Source organism: Schistocerca nitens, chromosome 8 (assembly GCF_023898315.1).
Source record: "Schistocerca nitens isolate TAMUIC-IGC-003100 chromosome 8, iqSchNite1.1, whole genome shotgun sequence".
NCBI lineage: Eukaryota > Metazoa > Arthropoda > Insecta > Orthoptera > Acrididae > Schistocerca > Schistocerca nitens.
In genome coordinates, this window is record NC_064621.1 from 516,218,508 (window position 1) to 516,244,973 (window position 26,466).

Here is a 26,466-nt window from a genome sequence, read left to right on the forward strand (position 1 = left end):
ACCCAACAAAATGTGCTTCATTTCAACAACTGCTTCACAGCCTGTACCATCTAGATCCTTTCCAATAAGACCAGCTTTTCTGAACTGCACAAGTGGGAACTCTTCCTGCAATACATCCTACATTCCTGTAACCCCTGGCATCAACCTTACCTTCACCACCCTTGTCTTGTCATTCCTCTATCCCCCACCCCTTGATTCCTCCTTACTCCCACCACCCACGCCAGACTGTTGTGTCCGTCAGGTGCAGTTGTCCTCCACAGGGGGTCGTGAGAGCGCACGCGCGCGTGCGTGCGTGCGTGTGTGTGAGGGGGCACGCGTGCGGTGCGTGTGTGTGGGGGGGGGGGGGGGGGGGGGGCGGCACGCGTGCGGTGCGTGCGTGTGCGTGTGCGTGTGCGTGCACGCACGTGCATGTGTTCTACTTCAGAAGAAGGCCTTTCAGCTGAAAACTGAAATATTTAGCACCCTATTCATTGTGCCTGTCTGCGAATCAGCATCTTCTCTATATGGTGCGTAGCAATCTATCCCTTTCCCAATATTGTTGTTACTCCTACATTATTTACATAACCCTCTATTTTGTATGAGTTGGACAACAAAAGAATGTAATCATTAAACGAGATACATAAATAACAATACATAAATAAAAATACTGTCTACAAAAATTTCTGTTCCAGTGGTACAGTTTTTCAGGCAAGTACAATAATCGGTGAAACATATGACTTTACTGGTCTGACAGCAAATGAATACTTTTCTGAATATAATACACACACTATCTGCAACTAAACTGCTTTTATATATATATATATCAAATAGAAAGAAACATTCCGCATCGGAAAAATATATTAAAAACAGAGATTCCATGACTTACCAAACGGGAAAGCACTGGTAGATAGGCACAATAAAAAACACACAAACACACACACAAAATGAGCTTTCGCAACCCCCGGTTGCTTCGTCAGGAAAGAGGGAAGGAGAGGGAAAGACGAAAGGATGTGGGTTTTAAGGGAGAGGGTAAGGAGTCATTCCAATCCCGGGAGCGGAAAGACTTACCTTAGTGGGAAAAAAGGACAGGTATACACTCGCAGACACACACCTATCTATCCACACATATACAGACACAAGCAGACATATTTAAAGACAAAGAGTTTGGACAGAGATGTCAGTCGAGGCGGAAGTGCAGAGGCAAAGATGTTGTTGAATGACAGGTGAGGTATGAGTGGCAGCAACTTGAAATTAGTGGAGATTGAGGCCTGGTGGGTAATGGGAAGAGAGGATATATTGATGAGCAAGTTCCCATCTCCGGAGTTCGGATAGGTTGGTGTTGGTGGGAAGTATCCAGATAACCCGGACAGTGTAACACTGTGCCAACATGTGCTGGCTGTGCACCAAGGCATGTTTAGCCACAGGGTGATCCTCATTACCAACAAACACTGTCTGCCTGTGTCCATTCATGCGAATGGACAGTTTGTTGCTGGTCATTCCCACACAGAATGCATCACAGTGTAGGCAGGTCAGTTGGTAAATCACGTGGGTGCTTTCACACATGGCTCTGCCTCTGATCATGTACACCTTCCGGGTTACAGGACTGGAGTAGGTGGTGGTGGGAGGGTGCATGGGACAGGTTTTACACCGGGGGCGGTTACAAGGATAGGAGCCAAAGGGTAGGGAAGGTGGTTTGGGGATTTCATAGGGATGAACTAACAGGTTACGAAGGTTAGGTGGACGGCGGAAAGACACTCTTGGTGGAGTGGAGAGGATTTCATGAAGGATGGATCTCATTGCAGGGCAGGATTTGAGGAAGTCGTATCCCTGCTGGAGAGCCACATTCAGAGTCTGGTCCAGTCCCGGAAAGTATCCTGTCACAAGTGGGGCACTTTTGTGTTTCTTCTGTGGGAGGTTCTGGGTTTGAGGGGTTGAGGAAGTGGCTCTGGTTATTTGCTTCTCTACCAGGTCGGGAGGGTAGTTACGGGATGCGAAAGCTGTTGTCAGGTTGTTGGTGTAATGGTTCAGGGATTCCGGACTGGAGCAGATTCGTTTGCCACGAAGACCTAGGCTGTAGGGAATGGACCGTTTGATGTGGAATGGGTGGCAGCTGTCATAATGGAGCTACTGTTGCTTGTTGGTGGGTTTGATGTGGACGGACGTGTGAAGCTGGCCATTGGACAGATGGAGGTCAACGTCAAGGAAAGTGGCGTGGGATTTGGAGTAGGACCAGGTGAATCTGATGGAACCAAAGGAGTTGAGGTTGGAGAGGAAATTCTGGAGTTCTTCTTCACTGTGAGTCCAGATCATGAAGATGTCATCAATAAATCTGTACCAAACTTTGGGTTGGCAGGCCTGGGTAACCAAGAAGGCTTCCTCTAGGCGACCCATGAATAGGTTGGCGTACGAGGGGGCCATCCTGGTACCCATGGCTGTTCCCTTTAATTGTTGGTATGTCTGGCCTTCAAAAGTGAAGAAGTTGTGGGTCAGGATGAAGCTGGCTAAGGTAATGAGGAAAGAGGTTTTAGGTAGGGTGGCAGGTGATCGGCGTGAAAGGAAATGCTCCATCGCAGCGAGACCCTGGACGTGCGGAATATTTGTGTATAAGGAAGTGGCATCAATGATTACAAGGATGGTTTCCGGGGGTAACAGATTGGGTAAGGATTCCAGGCGTTCGAGAAAGTGGTTGGTGTCTTTGATGAAGGATGGGAGACTGCATGTAATGGGTTGAAGGTGTTTATCTACGTAGGCAGAGATGCGTTCTGTGGGGGCTTGGTAACCAGCTACAATGGGGCGGCTGGGATGTTTGGGTTTGTGAATTTTGGGAAGAAGGTAGAAGGTAGGGGTGCGGGATGTCGGTGGGGTTAGGAGGTTGATGGAGTCAGGTGAAAGGTTTTGCAGGGGACCTAAGGTTCAGAGGATTCCTTGAAGCTCCGCCTGGACATCGGGAATGGGATTACCTTGGTAAACTTTGTATGTGGTGTTGTCTGAAAGCTGACGCAGTCCCTCAGCCACATACTCCCGACGATCAAGTACCACGGTCGTGGAACCCTTGTCCGCCGGAAGAATGACGATGGATCGGTCAGCCTTCAGATCACGGATAGCCTGGGCTTCAGCAGTGGTGATGTTGGAAGTAGGATTAAGTTTTTTTAAGAAGGATTGAGATGCAAGGCTGGAAGTCAGAAATTCCTGGAAGGTTTGGAGAGGGTGATTTTGAGGAAGAGGAGGTGGGTCCCGCTGCGACGGAGGACGGAACTGTTCCAGGCAGGGTTCAATTTGGATAGTGTCTTGGGGAGTTGGATCATTAGGAGTAGGATTAGGATCATTTTTCTTCATGGCAAAGTGATATTTCCAGCAGAGAGTACGAGAGTAGGACAGTAAATCTTTGACGAGGGCTGTTTGGTTGAATCTGGGAGTGGGGCTGAAGGTGAGGCCTTTGGATAGGACAGAGGTTTCGGATTGGGAGAGAGGTTTGGAGGAAAGGTTAACTACTGAATTAGGGTGGTGTGGTTCCAGATTGTGTTGATTGGAATTTTGAGGTTTTGGAGGGAGTGGAGCTGGAAGTGGGAGATTGAGTAGATGGGAGAGACTGGGTTTGTGTGCAATGAGAGGAGGTTGAGGTTTGCTGGAAAGGTTGTGAAGGGTGAGTGAGTTGCCTTTCCGGAGGTGGGAAACCAGGAGATTGGATAGTTTTTTGAGGTGGAGGGTGGCATGCTGTTCTAATTTGCGGTTGGCCTGTAGGATGATGCTCTGAACAGCCAGTGTGGATGTGGGAGAGGAAAGATTAAGGACTTTTATTAAGGATAGGAGTTGACGGGTGTGTTCATTGGCTAAGTTGATGTGTAGGTGAAGGATTAGGTGGGTGAGGGCAAAGGATTGTTCAGTTTGGAACTGGTATAGGGACTGATGGAAAGAAGGGTTGCAGCCAGAGATGCGAACTTTAAGTGTGAGGCCTTTGGGGGTAATGCCAAATGTCAGACAAGCCTGAGAAAATAGAATATGGGAGTGTAATCTGGCTAGGGCGAAGGCATGTTTGCGGAGGGAATGTAAATAAAACTTAATGGGGTCGTTGTGGGGGTGTTGTGAGGGTGACATGGTATTAGAAGGTGGAAAGTGTAACATGAGGCTGAAATGAAAATGAAAATAAAAATATATGGGGAGAGATAAAGGTGAACTGGAAAGTAACTGGAGATCTGGTGTGAAAAAGGCGAAAAGGTGTTGGTTACAGCTGGGCTGTGTTGGACTTGGGTTGGTAGGTAACGATGTGCACAAAGGTTAGGTGGTTGTGTTGCCGCCAAAGCACGTTAAAGGACGGAGAAATTCGGGAAAATTTCGAAAAAACTGCGTGTAATGTATTAAAAGGAGTGGTTTTGTAGTGGCAGATTATGAAAATGAGGCTAAGAATTGTCTGACGAAGAAATAATGACGTTAAAACCTGTGGGAAGCAGCTAAAAATTATCAGTGATGTGGGAAAAACGGAAATGGAAATAAAGTGAAAGTTATTAGAAATAGCCGAAATGGTTGTTTAAAAGGTGAAAGGAACTGTTTGTGAACTAGAAACAGTGGATTTTATAGCAGCGGTAGTGTTGAAAGCAGCAATTTTTTTTTTGGTTTGGAAGTGGGTTACGTATTATTGAGTATATATAGGCGGGATAAAATTGTATAGCAGATTACGGTAAAAAGGAGAAGGTGAATACAAAGTGAAACTACTGGCAAAAACACAAAGAGAAAATAAGACGACAGGAAAGATTTCGAAATGCAACAGTGACAATAACAAACATAATTGTTGGGTTCAAATTAATGATATTAATATAATAGAGGGAAACACTCCACGTGGGAAAAATATATCTAAAAACAAAGGTGATGTGACTTACCGAACGAAAGTGCTGGCAGGTCGATAGACACACAAACAAACTCAAACATACACACGAAATTCAAGCTTTCGCAACAAACTGTTGCCTCATCAGGAAAGAGGGAAGGAGAGGGAAAGACGAAAGGATGTGGGTTTTAAGGGAGAGGGTAAGGAGTCGTTCCAATCCCGGGAGCGGAAAGGCTTACCTTAGGGGGAAAAAAGGACAGGTATACATTCGCGCACACACACACATATCCATCCACACATATACAGACACAAGAAGACATATTTAAAGACCAGCAGCGACAAACACCCAGAAAAAAAGGAAAGGAAAGGAAAGACACAAAACCTTATTCTAGTACAAGGAAACTGGTTATAATTAGAAAACAACGACTGTAGGAATGAGCTTAAGACTGATCATAGGCAAAAGCAGTAAATAAGGATAACATAGCCATAAAGTATCACAAAATTTTGTATTAAAGAGAAATATTTTACTTAACTCTCTAATCATAAAGTCAGTGTGCATCATCATTAAAAGATATTTCAACCTGTTTTCAAAATTTGCACAATCTTTACAACACACAATGTATCCGAAAAATTTTGAGAAGTCCTATCATCTGTTCCTCCATCTTTGCAAACATCCAAAAATTAAAATAATGAGGCTTCAAAAATAAAATATTGAAAAGAAAGACAATATAAGGAAGTAAAAAAAGCAACTTCTCCAGTAAGAAATATTTGTCATTCATTGTATTACACAATGCATCACAAGGTGCAATCTGTTACTCACACTATTTTCTTTGCTCTTGAGTGAGATGAAATCTTAAGGTCCAAACATGTGAGCAAACTTTCTTGTCAAAGTTGCCCTTATCCAGCCACAGATTTGTCAAACAAGCCCATACACGTACAAAGTCTGTCAATTTAACTTCACTCTGAAGCACACATTGTGTGTGTTTGAGAGTATTTTGACACGATTGAGAATGGGTGCAAATACAAAGAAAGTATTTCTGGCATTGACTTTGGCACCATGTTTGAAGAAGAAGAAAGCAAGATGCTGGTCAGGGAATGGCTTAAAATGAGAGATTCACCCACAGAAACCTGATACAGGGAATATTACTCCGAGAACCTTATATCAACTTTTTACGAATGGACAATGAAACTTTCAATAACTTGTTAAGGTCCTCATAAAAGATCAAACTTGTTTGTCCAATTTGCTCTTATCTATCCATGGATGTGGCAACAAGCACATACATGTACCAACAAGCCTCGTCAATTATGCTGTATTTTGAAACTAGTGGGAATGGCTACAAATGCAGAGAAAACATTTGTAACATTGATTCTGGCACTGTGTTTAAACAAGAAGATGAAAATGAAGAAGAAGTAATCACGTCATTGGTCCCAGGAATGGTTTAAAATGAGAGAAATATACAAATGAAAGTCTGTTAAAGGAAATGTTATCCTAAAAACTGATGATTACATGAAATTCCTGTGGATGGACAATGAAACTTGCAATACTTCTTTAGAGTTACTTTAGCCTCACACTGAAAAAGAAACCACAAGTAATGTAACTTTTAATACTTGTTTACAGTTACTTCACTCTCATATTGAAAAAGAAGAAAAGTATGCGAAAATTATTCCTTTATACTTGGTCCTCTAATGAAAATTCATTAAAATATCACATCGTGGGAATGTATAGCCCAGATAATCCGTGTAAGAACTGGAGAACTTCGATATTTGTTTGTTTCAATGCACTTCCGCTTTTATGATATGCGTAGAATACCGATTTTCTTCTTCACCTCTTCACGCATAACATGACAGTGAAAGATGCGACACCATTACCATGTAAAAACTGTTTTTCACCATAAATATGTTGCAAAACACTGACATGGTCATTGCCCACCATGTCAAGTTTTCTGTCAAAATTTCTGGCAAACATGTACACACACACTACATTTGACAAACATGTTGAACAGCACTTCACAGAGTCAAATATTTGACAAACATAGTAAAGTTAGACAAACTGTTTGCTCCTGTATGGGGGCCTTCAGGAAAGTGTGTTCAAGAAGTTTGGGTGCTGAATTTTACTTCCAAATCTGGTTATAAGATCAAATATAAAACTTATTTGATTGCATCAATGAAAATATTAAAAATACAAAGCACATGAATACGTCCAGATCAAATTATATATTAAAAGAAGAAGGGGAAAAAAAAAAAAAAAAAAAACAGCTATGACACAGGACATGCTTGGCATTAAATACACTGTTAACAGTATACAACACAATATGATACTCCTATATCCTAAGTGCAATTGTAATTAACTAGATCTATTCAAACAAAAAGAAATATACCTCTATGAAACCAAAAGACCAGAATACATGCAAAATGAGTAAATAGAATTTAGAATCAAGTTATTTTAGAAATTTTAAAGAGAGTTATTTTGGAGATTTTAAAGACTTACCATAATGTACCAGCATGTAGTAATTTGATACAATGTAACTGAATAAATGTCAAATACAGTTTAATGCTGGCTCCAAATGAGAAGCTACATTTATGGACAATATAGTATATCTTTTAACTGATTTTGAACTATACATAAACATGTACTCTTTGTGGTAGTGTAAGTTTTGTGGAGTGTGTTCGCAACATTAAACATGCAGCATTACATGCCAATACAGTGTGGAACTGTACCTCCCATCTTCTCTGTTAAACTACTCAACTTAGCTCATTTTAGCTGCTTTGCATTTTTTCTTTAATTTACTGTTTTCAAAATTTAACACACAATCTTTTTTTAACAAAAATGCTCTCTACTACTATTTCATCCTGCTCAAGAACAAGGTAAACAATGTCCAAAGCAAATTATACCTGACAACAGACCCACAGGGATCGAAATCCAATGTGTAATAACAAGTGCAACGAAACTTCCTGGAAGATTAAAACTGTGTGCTGGACAGGACTTGAACCCAGTTCCTCTACCCAGTGCAGACAAGGCTGTGAGGGGGAGCTCGTTTGAGTGGTACAGTATTTGTCTGCTAAAGTATAAGATTCCAGTCTCAAGTACTAGTAGAGGCCAGAGTTTTGACCTGCTAAGAAGTTTCAAATCAGTGCACACAATGCTGCAGAGTGAAAACTCATTATGGAAATAAGCAGAACCCTTGAGACTGGAGGCCTTGTCTGTTGTACTTCCTACATGCTGAATATGCCGAGGTCCATAATTACAATTTATGAGTAAAATGTAAGAAAACAAAACAAAATAGATCTTATATACCCCTCCCTCCTTAGTTTTTCAGTCACAGCTTTCTGGTTGATCATTGCATCTCTTTTTCTTGGCACTTTATGTAAAATACACAAGTTTTTCCATTTAACTGCAACACCTTACTTTGCCACTGCAATAGATGTTGCCATATGATCATGACGCACTGCTGCTCAGATGGTTTTCTAATCCAATCCTCTTTGTAGAGCAACATTCCAGGTGGTCAATGAGCTATCGGCAGAATGCATTTTCCAACTACCAAACTGTATACCCTTTCCCGGTCAAATTGTGTGTATCTTTAAAAAAATTAATTTCATTTTACTTTCAAATAATCCCAGATATACAAATTATAGTTTTTATTTGTGAGATATTAAAATTGCTTAATATAGGTCCCCTGACAATAGGAAGTTGTGGGCAAATCTTTATTCAGCAATTATGTGATGATGTAATACAGAGAAAACTTTGAATTCAGGCTATTAAATTTAATTTTTGATAGTCCTGTAGACATGTAGTTTGCCATGTAGAAAACATGATCTTACACTTTAACATCTTAAATGTGACTGCTTCTACAAACAACTCACACCTATGTTGCTGTTATGCAATGGCCAGTGTATATTACCGATAAGCATTGGATAAATAGTTTGTCTTCTTCCATTTCCAAGTGAAAATTCCACAAAAACCAATATTTATGTTTCTGCTGTTGCTAATGTCATTTATACAGAAGCCTATCATTGCCTGCAAACATAACATGCCCATAATTAAAAGATCAGTTTCAAAATGCAGTAGAAAGAGAACCACTACTCAGAATGACATCAAATTTGAATAGTACATTATTCATACAGGAGAAACGTCATGGAATAAGCAATAATTTAACGAAAATTTGACCAACAAATGGCACTGTATATGCCATAATATGCACTCCAACAGACATGTGGCACATGGCTGTTCCTCAAGTTTGCGTCCGAGATGCACAACATGGCTGCCTCTGTGAAAGAGCATGCACTGCTGATAAAGCTCTTCCAGACTGCGTCAGGGGCCCTGCAGACATTCCAGAGACTCATGGGGGGGGGGAGGGGGGGGGGGGGGGAAGCATTGGACCAAAGTCTGCTAAGGATCTGGAGAAAACGATTATAAAATTCGAAATGACAGGTCCTTTTGAAGTTCAATGTGGTAGAGGGGTCAACCAGTGGTGTCCAAACATGCAGCAGATGGGGAAATGCCCAAACTTTGGACATGCCTGCAAGCACAGTACATAAGATCTTACGAATCATCCTGTATTGCTGTCCATACAAAATCATGCAAGTTCAAGAGTTGGCTCCTGCTGACCTGCCAGCAAGACAAACGTTCGCTCTGGAATTTCTTGCTTGCATAGATGTGGACAATGAACAGCAATGGAGAATTCTGTGGACAGACAAAGTCCATTTCCACCCCCCAAGGGCAAGTCAATATGCACAGCTGCAGAGTAAGTCAAGATACAGAGTTGCAGAATACGTCAAGATACAGAACTATAGAATATGAAGAATGGAAAATCCGCATGCATATCAACCAGTTCCACCTCATTCTGCAAAGGTGACTGTACGTCGGTTTGATAGCATCATTAATCAGAGAGCCACAATTTTTCGTGGAGATGAGTCCTGCAAGTCCTTTTATGTGTAGCATCTCTGGTAATGGCAATGAGAGTCTTTTGTGCACCAATATCATTCCAACCCGTCAACAGCATGGATGTGTGAGTAGGATCATTTTTATGCAAGACGGCATTCCTTCACACACTGTATGCTCAGTGAAGGGGCCGCTGCAGAGGAATTTTGGAAATGCTAGAGTTATCAGCCATCATTTTCCTCCAGCCTGGTTGTCCAGATCACCTTATCTTTATACATGTGAGATCTGGCTGTGGTGTTACCTGAAAGATATGTTCAGTGCTCCAATTACGAACATAGCTGAACTGAAGGTATTCACTGCGCAACACATTCTGGATGACGCCCGAGACACACTGATCTGTTGTGGAACATGCTGTTTATCAGTTTCAACTTTTGCCAGAAGACTGTGGACAGCATAATGAGCATGTCTTGAGTCAGTCTCATGATAATTAGAAACCAATGTCATTTTGCTTTTTATGTTGTTTTTGGCCTCAGGGCAGCTAAAAAATCGATTTTTCCCATGAGATATGGTGTGACCTTGCTGTGGTGGATGGGCTTATTTAACAGTGCCACAACTGCTGACTGCCAAATCTGAAGTCATGCACATCAAACAGTTGTTGTTGTTGTTGTGGTCTTCAGTCCTGAGACTGGTTTGATGCAGCTCTCCATGCTACTCTATCCTGTGAAAGTTTCTTCACCTCCCAGTACCTACTGCAACCTACATCCTTCTGAATCTGCTTAGTGTATTCATCTCTTGGTCTCCCTCTACGATTTTTACCCTCCACGCTGCCCTCCAATACTAAATTGGGGATCCCCTGATGCCTCAGAAAAGGTCCTACCAACCGGTTCCTTCTTCTTGTCAAGTTGTGCCACAAACTCCTCTTCTCCCCAATTCTATTCAATACCTCCTCATTAGTTATGTGATTTACCCATCTAATCTTCAGCATTCTTCTGTAGCACCACATTTCGAAAGCTTCTATTCTCTTCTTGTCCAAATAATTTATCAAACAGTACAGATGGTGTAATGTGCAACTCAGAACACAGCCACCATATTGCAATTCACCTGTCTTTGTAGCCAGCTCCATTTACGTGGAGAAGCTTACTCGCCATGTATTGGTAAAATTTTCATTATTTTTTTTAATTTTTCTTTTATTTATTTATTTATTTACTTTCCTCCTGTGTCAATAATATGCTGTTCAAATTTGACATCATTCTGAGCAGCAGTTCTCTTTCTACAATGTTTCATTCTACACAGTGTAACAAGCATATCTAGACAGTTCACACTACCAACGAACTTACTGTATTTACTTAAAGCATATAGTCTTTATGTATTATGTATTGCTTCTTCTTCATTGGCTGTCTTTTTAAAATGTCTGAAGGTACAATACCAGTTTAAGTGGACATGAGGTACACAATTTTATGAAAACATCTCACATAGGCCTACATTGTTCTCCTCATCTTGTTTTACATCATTGGATACTTGATCTGAACTTTTAAGATACTAAGTAAGATCTAACTCTGATCCTTGGACACAGTGTAAACATCCTTATCCCTTTCCTCTCAAATGTTCCTTCAGCTTTTCGAAAAGATGGTAATTGCGTTGTGCAAGATCTGGACTTTCCGATCATCACCCAAGTCTGTGCAGCCTTGATCTGTAAACAGTAGACTGTGTGTGGATCCAATTATGTAAAACAAGATGAGGGTAACAATGAAAACCCATGTTATGTGGTTTCACGAAAGGGTGTACCTAATGTCCTCTCAAATGTAAACTAAACTGGAAAACTATTCCACTATTATTTGTTCCATATACCACCAGAACTTTACAGTCAATCTATGTGCAATTTAGATGCTTCACCCACAAGAATCTTACTGTCCCATATACTTCAACTTTTGAGTATGTTTACAGTTGCCACACTGTTTCAGTTTCACATTGTGATGGATCTATTATCTGTAGCACAGCAGAACTTTGTCTGCAGGATACACAGGAGATGCACTCTCCTCTGACATTGTGTCACTCCTGTTATACAATGGTCTTAGCATGCAACAACAGGCTTAACTTCCTTTCTAAGCTCCCTATGTATGACGACTAAGCATACAGGGCACATACAGCATCATGAATTACCAGTGGATTTTTAAGTTAGGAAGGATAATTCTGCAAGCTGAATGCCATAACTGTTACATTTATATTGTACTTGGGAAATCAGTGAATTACTGATAATAATACACTCTAATAGAAAAGTATTAAAAGACCTCATCACTATGAAGACAAATTTAAATCACTGTAAAATGTGTAGGACACTTTTTCATCAATTGCTGACCAAGATGTGTCCCACAACAGCTCAAAGTAAACAAAAAACACATGACATCTGTAACATAAAAATAAAACTTTGTTACAATCAGTGAAATTTTAATTCCCCATTACACATGATGTTTTGATCAGTGATCGAAACAAGACTGTGGACAGATGGTGAATAAATCACCAAAGAAGTCAGGATCAGTCTCTCGGACATGGGAGAGCATGTGATCATTTGAGACTGTGCAGGAAAATTTGTCCATTCGTATTCTTAAGAACAGTACATTTTCATATGAAACTATTCAAATCCACTGAATGCAATGTATACTACAGTCCATGTGTAGAAACCTGGTTTTTGGAATGAAAACCTCAATGTTTTTATCAAGACAATATACTCTTTCACAGACGTTTGCAGATGCTGTGATTAACGATTCCAGGGACAGTACCAGGATACAACAGCAACACAGAGAGAAATTTATTAGCCTCCAGTGAGACTATGTCCTCAAATTAATGTGTGTGAAATTATTAGATTTGTACATGCTCTAATTGCATTTGTGTGAGTGGCACTCTTAGGCTCTTAGAAAAACCATATAGTCTTTTCCAAGGTACAATATTTGACACATGTTCGTGCTTCAATACAAAATAATTTTGAGTGGAAACATGAGAACATAAAGCAAAGGTAGTTGACCTTTTTACTCCTACCGCCCACATTTTTAACTCTGTTAGTAGTAAAATTTTCTAACCGCTCACTCTGTGAAGCTGAGTTACAGCAAGACAAAGCATATTATAATAAAAATAACTCACTCAAATACTTTATATCTAATTTTCACTAATTTTGGCAGAATAAATCTTCATAAAACAACTTACTGTAGTTAAATTTATTTTTGTATTTATATGTTGAATACCTACTCTTAGAGCATGAAGTCTGATGAAATTACATTTAGGTAATTAAATATTTAATGAGAGCCCTGAGGCTGTGAAACTAAATACTGATTATCTGGCTCAATTTTTGTAAGAAACAAACACAGGTCTCCTCTTCAGGAAGTATATGGGCAGTTTGTCTCTGTTGTCATATGGTTAACAGCACTAAAGTCAGATTCCACAAGATATGAGGTAGAGAAAAGTATCAATAAACTGAATATAATTATACACATATATGGATACAAGACAGACTCTTGTTTTGCCATAGGTTTTCATATCCACTTCTATTGGATTTATGTTTACTCCTCCATCATATCTAATTTCTAAATTCTTCTAGGTAAGTTGTATCAGCATCTGCAGTAAAAACCATAAATCTCCAGTTTCAAACTATCTTCTAATTTTTTTACGTCTAATTTAAATTCATTGGTGCAGCTGCTGAATTTGACAATATCATCTGGAGCTACATTGTCTTTAATAGATGGTAATTCAAGAAAGAGGTAAAATTCTCACATCAAAGAATTATAACTCAGCGGTTCAAGTTTGTCGGAAGTAATGAAACAATATTCTGGCAATCTATAAGTGTTTTATTTGCCTCTTGAAGTTACAAACTGACACAATTAAATCTCTTTAAAATATCTGCCAAATAAACGGCATTATTCTTTTTGGTTCTTAACTGCTGATAGAGACTGCTCATTATTTCTTTCAACAAATTGTACTACACTATCATATAATGCTATAAATGGAGCCAAAAATGTACTCTTTGACAGCCACAAAATGTTTGTGTGCAAAAGTGACTTAATAAAATCTTCATTACTATTCTGGCAAGACTGCCAAAATATTCTATCATTTTTTGAATTGTATCTGATCTTGTTTTTGGCTCAAATTATCGTAGTTAGTGATGAGATTTGTACGTAACTGATTTCCTACTACATGTCGTCCATGTAACACTCAATGAATAAATTAAACATCTGGCACTTCTTCCTTCAAATAAGCAACAAATCCACAACAGTAACCTACCACTGATGGTGCTCCATCCGCAAGGCATGCAACAATATTACTCAAAGGAACAGCATTTCTTCTTGCAATATACTGTTTTCATCATAATAACATACATGTGTCATCAATAAAGTATTATTATCTGCAATAGTAAACTTATCCAGATGCATATAAAATGAAAAATGTTGAAGAATACTTGCAAAGGCCTTGCGAGTGGCAAGTGGTACACTGGTCAGTCAGTACGGACGGTTGCCAATCGTTGCGTAGGAGCCTCAACGTCACATGTTATACTACTGATGTGCATGCGTGCTCACATCATAACTTCTGCCCTCACAAGCATCTTGATACCCTCCTCGCCATAATCCTGTGTTTACTACACAAAAAGTGGATTTGTTCTTTATTGTAGGTCCATTTTACTGATTGTTTTTCTGGTCACAGGTCACACTATCCTGTGTCTTATCCTGCATAAGGGCTGTGTGTCATACAGAGAGACAATAAACTCTCAATTATCTGTGGTAATTTGGACTTTAAAACCATGGATAACCAAATTCGGCAGATAATCCACAATTAAAAGCTGCTCAAAAACAAAACTTAATTACAATGTCATAATTAAAATCACTTAGCTAATATTTATTATAAATTCTGCCTTAATCATCATAGTATATGTGAAACATCGGTACTTACAAAGAATACAATACGATCCAGTTTCATATTACCTTACAATATTTTGAGACAAAATACAGTCCAGTGCTTGCTGTGTTCAAGCAGCACATTGTTTACTATATTCATGTGGTAACACGAAATTATCGCTCTCCTGAGGCCACTCCTATGTTAAAGAAATATTTTCAGCATGGGGGAAAGAAAAGGAAGAAAAGGAAAAGAAAAGAAGGAAAGGGAAGGGGGGGGAGGTGGTAGGGGGAAAGGGAGGGAGGGAGAGAGAGAGAGAGAGAGAGAGAGAGAGAGAGAGAGAGAGAGAGAGAGACCATGGATAATTGAGAGTTTACTGTATACGTCTTTGGTTGTTCTGACTGAAATAAATGTCTTTTGATATACTGTGTGTGTATTGCAGTATTCTCCTTTGGACTTGCTACACAGTTTATAGTTTGGTACATCACCTACCCACACACCTGCCTACCAGCAGACTTCTCATTTTCAAGATAATATTGGGTATGACCTTTTCCATATGATATTTCAATACTTCCTGTTTAGTGCAAGTTTGTTACGGTGTATTACATTAGATCTACAGTTTGGTTCATTAAAATGTTTTTATTAAATAGGTGGTTCCTTGGGAGTCTGCGATTGATAGATTACTCTGTTGTAACTTTATATTCTTGTTTTATTAGTTATTATTACTATACGGTACATGGTGATACAGGTAGTTAACAGAGAGAGAGAGGGGGGGGGGGGATTGATCTCCAGTAAGTGGTTTTACGTTTTATGACAACATATAAATAAATATTTTACCTTCCAATTGTACTCATTTTTTTTTTTTCCAGGCGATTCACAAGCACTAACATTAGCACTACATACCTGTTGTTTGTCAATATGTGACACGTAATTTTGACCTCCGATTAGTAGGTTCTCTTTATTATATGGCATATATATTTTGTTCCCTAGTTCATATTCGCACAGAGTGCCATTGTTCTCTCATTTTATTTCTTATTTTAACTTTGACGTCACTCCCTGTACAGTTCAGTTTTTGTTATATAAATACTACATATTACCACTGTATACAATTTGATTTCTTAAATTTACACCAACCCTTTTGTTATGTAGTTTAAATTGTTGTTGTTATTATTGTCTTTACACAGGGGCCTGAAAATGGCATCATGTAATGCTGAAACTGGTAGCAAAAATAAAAATAAAATAAAATTGGGAATATAGACGACTGAAGATGTTTTTGATTCAGCCCAAGGTCCCCCAAACATCCTGTATAAATATGGACTTACACAGAAATATTATTTTTGTCAGTTTGCATGTGTCATTCAGTTGAAACTGCAGATGCATACGCTATCATATCAATGAACATATTTGTTGCTAACAGGTTGATGAAGCACTTTGAGCCTTTTGGTATAATGTTGTATAACTAGTTACAGTTGATAACCAGGTATGTCTATAATCATACGAGCACTTTTAATATGGATATGCATACTGTATGTAAATATTTTATGTATTATATGTACTTTGTAATTTTAGGTGTATGGTTTGAGAACGGGCAAGTCAGCCCGAAAGTGGTAACTGCTGCAGCAATGAATTGTGCATTCATGCAACTGAGATAGACAATGTAACATTATGGGTGTCCTTCGACCAAATTTAACTGAATAAGTTCTCTACAGAATGAAAGACTGAGTGAAGTTGTAAAAGTTGCACGATTTGACTATTGCGTCCCGACATACTCAAAAGCGGTCAAAGACATTTTTTAAGCCCGACCGCAGTGAAACAAAATGCGTGGCAATGGATATTTGCCCGTTTCTAAGGAATTGTAATTATTAGTACAAAAGCTGGTTTATGTGGCATTGTCAGCCATGATAATGTGGGAAAAAAAATGTTTAAAGTAAGTTTCTCTTTAGCTTATTAAAAATTAATTCTAAACTGTTTTGAATAGTTATTTAAATAGCAATCCCCAGTCAATTTCTTATGCCCTATGTTCATAAATGTTTGTCATTTTAGTACAAATGTTACAGAAATCATCGACAGTTCCACAAGACGAAGGAACTTTAAAGAAGTTGTCGTAATCAGCAAACTACAACGTAGGTCCCTTTGGCAATCTTGTTGAAATCCAGGCTCAGAAGCTATCTGGCGAAAATTTGATTACAATCCCTGTTTTTGTTTTCCAGAAATGTGTATCAAAATTATTGATGGTTTCTTTCAAGTATCCGACACATCATTGCATGGAACAAGGTGCGCTTATGTCGAAACCTGGCATACTCGCAGGAGGCTAAAAAACCACATCTCCTAAAACATCAGGTACCATAGTTAACAGCAAAATACTCTCTCCATCCCCCCCCCCCAATTCAAAATATTTATAATAATACAACAAAATTAAATTTTATCAAATTTTCCTCAAGACAAACAATGTCTTAGTTTATATGCCATGGCTCTGTATTACTCCATTTACTGCAAACAGGTCTAAATTTTTTGATAAAAAGGCCAAATTTTAAGTTTGGTGATTGGTTGATTTGGCAATATCCTGATTATTTTTATTAGCCACTTTTAAGTCAGAAAATTTTTCTGTGAGTAGTCCCAAGAAAGCAATAACACGTGCTATTATTGAATACACAATTTGAAATTACACAGTTTTTATTGTGTTTATATCACACGATTGCCTGAGAATTCTGAATGCATACAAGACTGCCCACCTTTAAACAGTTTCTCTCTAAGTTAGTCACACTAAGTTTTCTATCAACAATAGTTGACTCTGTTCCTTGTCAAATTTCAATATCACTGATTTTCATGGGTTTCATGTGTGCAATGTAGTTCGTTAATAGATAGAAGAGAATATGAGCTGTCTTGCTTACGTTTAGCAGTAATTTATTCTCATACAGCCAGGGCAGGAACCTGACTTACTTGAAAGAAAAAATTTGTCATCATCTAAAAAACAGCAGTAGTATTTATCCGGTTTAATGGGGGCTCATCAATAATAAGTAGGAAAAAGAGTGGGCATAGTACTGAGCTTTGTGGGACTCCATAGCTTATTAGCATTTTGTCAGAGAATTTTTGCATATTTTATCTCTGATGCAATTAGCTTCAAGCTACTGAAGCAACAGTGAGCAATTAACAACATCAAAAGCCTTACTAACATCAACAGCAATATCAAAGGAAAACTCTCTTTGTCTGAAGAATTTAAGAATGTTCAGTGAAATTAATAAGTGCATTACTACAGTCCCCTTTTTAATAAATCCAAACTGGTGTTTAATCAAATACATTTTCTTCAAAAAAGCTGTTAATTTTAGATGATTTTCTCAGTTATTGTAAATATAGGCAGAAGTACAGAAAAGAGGCAATAACTGCTTAAACCATGACTGTCACAATTTTTGAATAGTGGAATTACCTTTATGGCCTTTAATAATTCTGGGAAACGCCCTCTGTTTATTGACCTGCTTATCACATTACATAGTGGTGTCAAAATTTTCACAGTAATATTCATTTATAAGTAATCTGGGATACTATCAACACCACATGATTAAGAGGATTTTGTGGTTGTAATGATTAATGACTTTTACACCTCTTTATCAGTTACTGGGGTCAGGAAATTTCATTTGCTTGAAGTTGGGAGTAAAGTTGTGTAGGATTCTGCTGATACAATGATTCCTGGAAGAAGATCTTCACCAATCTTTGAAAACTGCTTGTTGAATAATATAGCTCTTTGCTTTGCACTCAAATTTTTGTAGTATTAGCTGGCGATAAATAGTTCCACTTGGCACTGGTGGGGACCACTGACTACTTTCCAGAAAGCTTTACTCATTATCTCAATTTACAATATAATGCCTCCCACGAACCACAGACCTTCCCGAGGAGGTATGCCTTACATGCCTCTATGATACAATAAGCAGTACCATGGCTACAACCACAACGGAGGTGTATCTGTGGAGAGGCCAGACTATTATGACGTTCCTCAAGAGGTGCAGTAGCCTTTTCATCAGTTGCAGTTATAACATTGGCCAACATGGCCTTGCTTTGCTGAGACTGCTAACAGCTGAAAGCAAGGATAAATAATATTTGTAATTTTTTTGAGGACATGAAGCTCTACTGAATGGTTAAATGATGAAGGCATCAGCTTGGGTAAAATATTTCAGAGGTAAAATAGTCCCCCATTCAGATCTCTGGGTGGGGACGAACAGAACAGTGAACACATTTTCAAAGCGAAGACAGACATGATGCCAACTCTCACCACAGTAGTACAAGTTTATATGCTAACTAGCTCTGCAGGTGATGAAGTGTTTGGAAGAATGTATAGTGAGGTAAAAAAATTATTCAGATGGTTAAGGGAGATGATGATGTAAGTATGATGGGGGATTGAAATTAGATAGTAGGAAAAAAAAAGAGAGGAAAAAAAATAGTAGGCAAATATGGACGGGGGGAAAGAAATGGAGGAGGAAGCTGCCTGGTAGAATTTGCACAGATCATAATTTAATAATGATTAACACTTGGTTAAAGAATCATGAAAGGAGGTTTATATATGGAAGAGATCTGGAAACACAAAGGATTCAAACAGATTACATGAAGGTGAAACAGCACTACCAAGACCAGATTTTAAACTGCAAAACATTTCCAGAGGCAGCTGTGAACTCTACTCATAATTTATTAGAATATTACAACAACTTGTAGAAAGGTAGGAAATTAAGAAACTGGGACCTGATAAGTTGAAAGAACCAGAGGTAGCTGAGTTTCAAACAGAGCATTAGGCAAAGATTTAGTGAAACAGGGTTAAAGATGACAAAAGAATGTGAATAGGTGCTCTTGAGAGGTGAAATAGTGAAGAGAGTAAAAGATCAAATAGGGAGAAAGTCAATACCCCATACAAAATGCATGACATATTGAATCTAACTAAGGAGAATATATATAAATGGCAGCAAGTAAAACAGATAAAACAGAATGCAGGCAGCTAAAAAATGAGACAGATAGGGAGTGCGAAGTGGCAAAGCAGAATAGCTATATGAGAAATGTAAAAACCTACCCTCCTGCACAACTAGAGGCGAGATAGATTTAGCCTGTAATAAAATTAGAGAGAGTTTCAGAGAAAAGAGAAGCAGCTGTGTGAATATCAAGAGATCCGATAGCAAGACAGTTCTAAGTACGGAAGGAAAAGCTGAGAGGTGCAAGGAATACATAGAAGGGCTACAGAAGGATGGGCTTGACGGTAGTACTGTAGAAAGGAAAGAAGAAATACATGGAACTGATTTGGGAGATATGATACTGGGAGAAAAATTGGATGGATTACTGAAAGGGGTTGAGTAGGTGACATTCCCTGTGAATAATTGAGACCCTTGGATGAGCCAGCCATTACAAAACTATTGCACCTAGTGTGCACAATATAGCAGACTTCAAGAAGAATGTAACAATTCCAATTCTGCTGACAAGTGTGAATACTACCAAACTATCAGTTTAATAAGCCAGGGCTGCACAGCACTGACACAAATTATTCACAGAATAATGGAAAAAAACTGATAGCATCTGACCTTGAGGAAGATCAGTTTGGGTTCCAGAGAAATGTAGGAACATGTGAAGCAATACTGACTATGACTTGACTTAAAAGATAGGTTAAAAACAAAAGATAACCTACATTTATAGAATTTGTAGATTTAGAGAAAGTTTTCAACAGTGTTAACTGGAATACAGTCTTTGAATTTCTGAAGATAGGAGGAATCAAATACAGGGAACAAAAGACTTTTTTCAACTTGTACGGAAACCAGGCTACAGTTAAGAGTGTCGAAGGATATGAAAGGGAAGCTGTGATTGAGAAGGAAATGTCAGAGCTGCAGCTTATCTTCTATGTTTTGCAGTGCCTACATTGAGATAACTGTAAAGGGAACCCAGGAGAAATTTCGAAAGAGAGTAGTAATTCAAGAAACAAAATAAAAAAACTTCATTGTTAGCTGATGACATTGTAATTCTGTCAGAGGCAGCAGAGGACTTTGAATAGCAGTTGAATGAAAGGGATAGTGCATTGAAAAAAGGTTATATGATGAATATCAACAAAAGTAAAACAAGCGTAATGGAATGTAGTCAAATTAAAACACGTGGTACGGGGGAGAATTAGATTAGGAAAGGACACACTAAATTTAGAAGATCAATTTTGTTATTTGGACAATAAAATAACTAATGATGGCCAAAGTAGAGAAGATATAAAATGCAGACTGGCTACAGCCAATACAGCATTTCTGAAAAAGGATAATTTGTTAACATATAATATAAACGTAAGTGTTGTGAAGTCTTCTGAAGGTATTTGGATGGAGTGTAGCCTTGTATGGAAGCTAAATGCGTGCGCGCGCGCGCACACACACACACACACACACACACACACACACACACACACACACACACACACACACACACAGAGAGAGAGAGAGAGAGAGAGAGAGAGAGAGAGAGAGAGAGAGAGAGAGAGGGGGGGGGGGGGGGCATGCTTGCACTCGCTCACAAGGGGAAGGAGTGTGCTAGGCTTCCACATGAGAGAGTACAATAGGCAGCTGTATCAAAGCAGTCTTCAGACTGAAGATCTCGATGAAAAAAAGTAGTAATGGTTCGAGACCTGTTTTGGGTTTGATACGACTTTGTTGAGGAAATTTCTATATTTTTAAAGCATCTATGGGAATCGATCACTGTTTGATTCATTTTCCACGTGAAGATGTTTACAGCCAAGGTGGTTAATTCTTTGTATGCTCCATCCATTGTATGGAACATGCAACTAACTATCCACTGTCTCTAAATGGCAGTTTAACACACAATATCAACATTTGTTTACCTTTTCAGTGTCACTCTTGATAAACATTTTTTTCAGATCTTGTGCGTCAGCAGGTACTGCAAGTAGCATTACATTGTTGGAATCTATTACATGTCTCCTGTAGGCCATCTTTGGTACTGAGAGCCTGTTTTCCAGCCTTGTGTGTTCATTTTATTTTGAGGAGGACACCTTCACTATAAAGTTCTTTGGGGCCTTAACTGAACAGCAGGATGTGGGTGTCACTGTTGTATGCACCTTGATCAGATTTGTCAAACAGGATGTACTTCTTGGTGTAGTAGTAGTAGTAGTAGTAGTAGTAGTACTCAGCCCAGAGTCTGGTCTGATGCAGCTCTCCATGCAACTCTATCCTGAGCAAGCCTCTTCCTCTCTGAATAACTACTACAACATATATTCTTCTGAATCTGCTTAGTGTCTGCTTACCCCCCCCCCCTTTCCACGCTTCCCTCCAATACTAAATTGGTGATCCCTTGATGCATCAGAATGTGTCCTAACAACTGATCCCTTCTTCTAGTCAAGTTGTATCACAAATTCCTCTTTCCCCCAATTCTGTTCAGTACGTACTGCTCATTAGTTACGTGATCTACCCATCTAATGTTCAGCATTATTCTGTAGCACCACTTTCAAAAGCTTCTATTCTCTTCTTGGGCTAAACTAGTTATCAGCCATGTTTCACTTCTATACATGGCTACACTCCATACTAGTAGTTTTTGGAAAGACTTTCTGACATTTAAAATCTATACCCAATGTTAACAAATTTCTCTTCTTCAGAAACACTTTCCTTGCTATTGCCAGTCTACATTTTATATCCTCTCTACTTCGACCATCATCAGTTATTTTGCTCCCCAAATAGCAAAACTCCTTTACTACTTTAAGTGTCTCATTTCCTGATCTAATTCCCGCAGCATCGCCCGATTTAATTCGACTACATTGCATTATCCTCATTTTGCTTTTGTCAATGTTCATCTTCTATCCTCCTTTCAAGACACTGTCAACTCTGTTCAGCTGCTCTTCCAGGTCCTTTGCTGTCTCTGACAGAATTACAATGTCATCGGTGAACCTCGAAGTTTTTACTTCTTCTCCATGGATTTTAATACCTACTCCGAATTTTTCTTTTGTTTCCTTTACTGCTTGCTCAATATACAGATTGAATAACATTGGGGAGATGCTCCAACCCTGTCTCACTCCCTTCCCAACCACTCCTTCCCTTTCATGCCCCTTGACTCTTATAACTGCCATCTGCTTTCTGTAAAAATTGTAAATAGCCTTTCACACCCTGTATTTTACCCCTGCCATCTTCAGAATTTGAAAGAGAGTATTCAAGTCAACATAGTCAACAGGCTTCTGTAAGTCTACAAATGCTAAAAACACAGGTTTGCCTTTCCTTAATCTGTCTTCTAAGATAATTTGCAGAGTCAGTATTACCTCACATGTTCCAACATTTCTACAGAATCCAAACTGATCTTCCCCGAGGTCAGCTTCTACTAGTTTTTTCATTCGTCTGTAAATAATTCTTGTTAGTATTTTGCAGACTTGACTTATTAAACTGATAGTTCGGTAATTGTCACACCTGTCAACACTTGCTTTCTTTGTGATTGGAATTATAATGCTCTCTCTCAAACACTCTACAGTCTATGGTTCTTTCAGTTTATCCAGATCCCATCTTCTTAAATTCCCACCTTTTTGCAGTTTCTCCAATTTTAGTCTACTGTTCATAACCAATAAATTGTGGCCAGAGTCCACATCTGCCCCACAAAATGTCTTAAAACTTAAAACCAGATTCCTAATTTCCTTCTCTTCCTTTTCCTTTCGAATTCTAGTTCCCCACGACTATTAAATGTTCGTCTGAATAATTTATTTTATCGCATCATAATTTCTTCCATCTCTTCATCTGTGGAGCTAGTTGACATATTATAATTGTACTACTGTGGTAGGCGTGGGGGCTTTATGTATATCTTGGCTACAATAATGCGTTCACTATGCTGTCCGTTGTAGCTTATCTGCATTCCTGTTTTCTACCCCGCACCCCTTTATTGTTAAACCTACTCCTGCATTACACCTATTTGATTCTGTATTTATAACCCTGTATTCACCTGACCAGAAGTCTTGTTCCTCCTGCCACCAAGCTTCACTAATTCCCACTATTTTAACTTTAACGTATCCATTCCCTTTTTAAATTTTCTAACCTGCCTGCCCAATTAAGGAGTCTGACATTCCACACTCCGATCTGTAGAATACCAGTTTCATTTCTGCTGATAATGACATCCTCCCGAGTAGTCCCCACCCGGAGATCTGAATGGTGAGACTATTTTACCTCTAGAATATTTTATCCAAGAGCACGCCATCATCATTTAACAATATAGTAAAGCTGCATGTTCTCATGAAAAATTACATCTGTAGTTCCCCTTGCTTTCAGCCATTTGCAGTACCACCACAGCAAGGCAATTTTGGTTGAAGTTACAAGGCCAGATGAGTCAATCATCCAGACTGTTGCCCCTGAAACTACTGAAAAGGCTGCTGCCATTCTTCAGGAACCATACGTTTGTCTGTCCTCTCAACAGACACTCCTCTGTTGTGGTTGCACCTACGGTACGGCTATTTGTATCGCTGAGGCACGCAAGCCATCAATGGCATGGTTCATGAGGGAGGATGTATTTAATAGATTAATAAACAAGTTGATTTCCACAACTGTACAACAAAGTTTGTATTAAAATCACCTTACAATATAATTATTTTGCCTTTGGTCCTCGAGAGCTCCAATTTATCCTGAAATACTAACACATTACTAATTGGTGCTGTACAGATGCGTATAAAATTTATTTCTGTTGCCAGTACCACATACTTCTGCTTTTCACATTCCACAGTGCTTTCCTACACGCAGTGTCGCATTACCAATACAACAAGAAAGAATATGGCAGAGCTGGCTTACACACAACCTAAGTATTGTTTCCAGAGTGGAAAGTAGAAGAGCTGTAATGGCAGAAGACCGAGTCTGGTTGTCTCTTGCCCTTCCATAATTCAGTCAGTGACAGCACTGCACACGAAACGGGAGCGTTTATGTTTGAGACCATGTGTGGCACACAGTTCTAATCTATCAAGAAATTTTATAAAGTGTACATTCCCTAAAACATATAATGAAGGATTTATACTGGCAATTGTTAGTGCTCTACCTTCAAAATACCAAGATTCAGAATAACAAAATAATTATAAAATAATTATTGTACTGTGTGAATTGTGTGTATAGTATCTTTAGACAGCAGAAAGATTTTTCCTGCAACTAAAATAGTTGTGGGAACAAATTAAGTGTTTCACTACTACATTTATGAAAAAATTATACACAGGTGGCGATTAACACTGAAATGATTTCTTGAGGAGCACATTTGAGGAATAGGAACTCAACTGTAGCATTTTTCCATAAAATCATCAATCAGATGAACAAAGAAATATATCGCTTTCTGCTGTCTAATGTACCGACACACTCCAGACAAAACCTCTTCTTTTTTCCATTGCAAGGAATAAGACCACATTTTATTGTCCTACACATATGATTTGGACATAAATTAAGTAACATTTGAAGAGATTACATACCAACAATGTTCCTCATATGTGAATATGTAAACTATGGCACTTTTCCCCAGTTTCTCCTAACATGCACGATACTATCTTACCTAGGACCAGGTCGGCGAACATCTGCTCCATCTCTTTCACGAACACGAGGTACACGTCTTTCAAGGCCACCACGGCCAACTCCCATCAGAATATCAGTGATGCGGTCTTCCAGCCGCTAAACACCAACAGAAATTGAACAAAGTGTACCAAGTTTAGAAAGCTACAGCATTCCAATAAAGTACTTATGTTAATCAAAACATCTACAGATTAGTTAACTGACAAACTGCTGTACATCAGTGACAACAGAACTGAGCATCAATGCAATCATTACCAATACATGATTGTGTTAGAGCTTTCAATCAAAGACACAACTATAACATTTTAAATAATGTTTGTAATAAAAAGTTTAAGACAAAGCAAAATGGATAAAGGGCACCACCCCAAGTAGATCATATGAGATCATTTACTTTGGAGTATATAGGATAGAGCACCACTTACTTGATTTGCAGAGGAATTGCGTAGCAGCCAAGCAGAAGAGGATGACCTTACAGACAAACAGAGTATATATTCTCTCAGATATTTTCCTTTTCTGAGAGCATATATACTCTAAACAAACAATGGAAAATCCAGGATGGAATGTAACAATATTATAAGAAGAAAAGTTGCCACTCACCATATAGTGGAGATGCTGAGTCGCAGATATGCACAGCAAAGACTTTCACATTTAAAGCTTTTGGCCAATGGCCTTTGTCAACAATACACACACGCACGCACGCGCACACACACACACACACACACACACACACACACACACACACACACACACACGACTACTGTCTCAGGCAACTGAAACTACACTTCGAGAAGCAGCCCCAGTGCATGATGGGAGCGGCGACTGGGTGGGGGTAAGGAGGCTGGGGCAAGGAGGGGGAGGGATAGTATGTTGGGGGGTTCAGACAGCAAAGTGCTGCAGATTAGGCGGAAGGCAAGGGAGAGGTGGGGAGGGGTGGGGGGGGGGTGCAGAAGTAGCAGAAAAGGAATAATTAAAAAGACTGAGTGTGGTGGTGGAATGACAGCTGTGTAGTGCTGGAAAGGGAGCAGGGAAGGGGCTGGATGGGCGAGGACAGTGACTAATGAAGGTTGAGTCCAGGAGGGTTATGGGAATGTAGGATGTATTGCAGGGAAAGTTCCCACCTGCGCAATTCAGAAAAGCTTGTGTCGGTGGGGAGGATCCATATGGCACAGGCTGCAAAGCAGTCACTGAAATGAAGGATGTCATGTTCAGCAACAGGGTGGTCTATTCGTTTCTTGGCCACGGTTTGTTGGTGGCCATTCATGCAGACAGCCTGTTGGTTGTCATGCCTACATAGAATGCAGCACAGTGGTTGCAGCTTAGCTTGTAGACCAAATGGCTGGTTTCACAGGTAGCCCTGCCTTTGATGGGATATGTGATGCTAGTGACTGGAGTAG

At 39.2% G+C, this 26,466-nt stretch overlaps 1 protein-coding gene across 1 annotated transcript in view; it reads right to left on the bottom strand.

Annotated features, from left to right (window-relative positions):
• LOC126198585 (E3 ubiquitin-protein ligase Iruka-like) overlaps positions 1 to 26,466 on the bottom strand; it is a 135,920-nt gene that overhangs the window by 58,716 nt on the left and 50,738 nt on the right. The window contains exon 3 of the mRNA XM_049935026.1: positions 25,056 to 25,171. Coding sequence (XP_049790983.1) covers positions 25,056 to 25,171 — 116 coding nt within the window. The remainder of the gene's footprint in view (positions 1 to 25,055; positions 25,172 to 26,466) is intronic.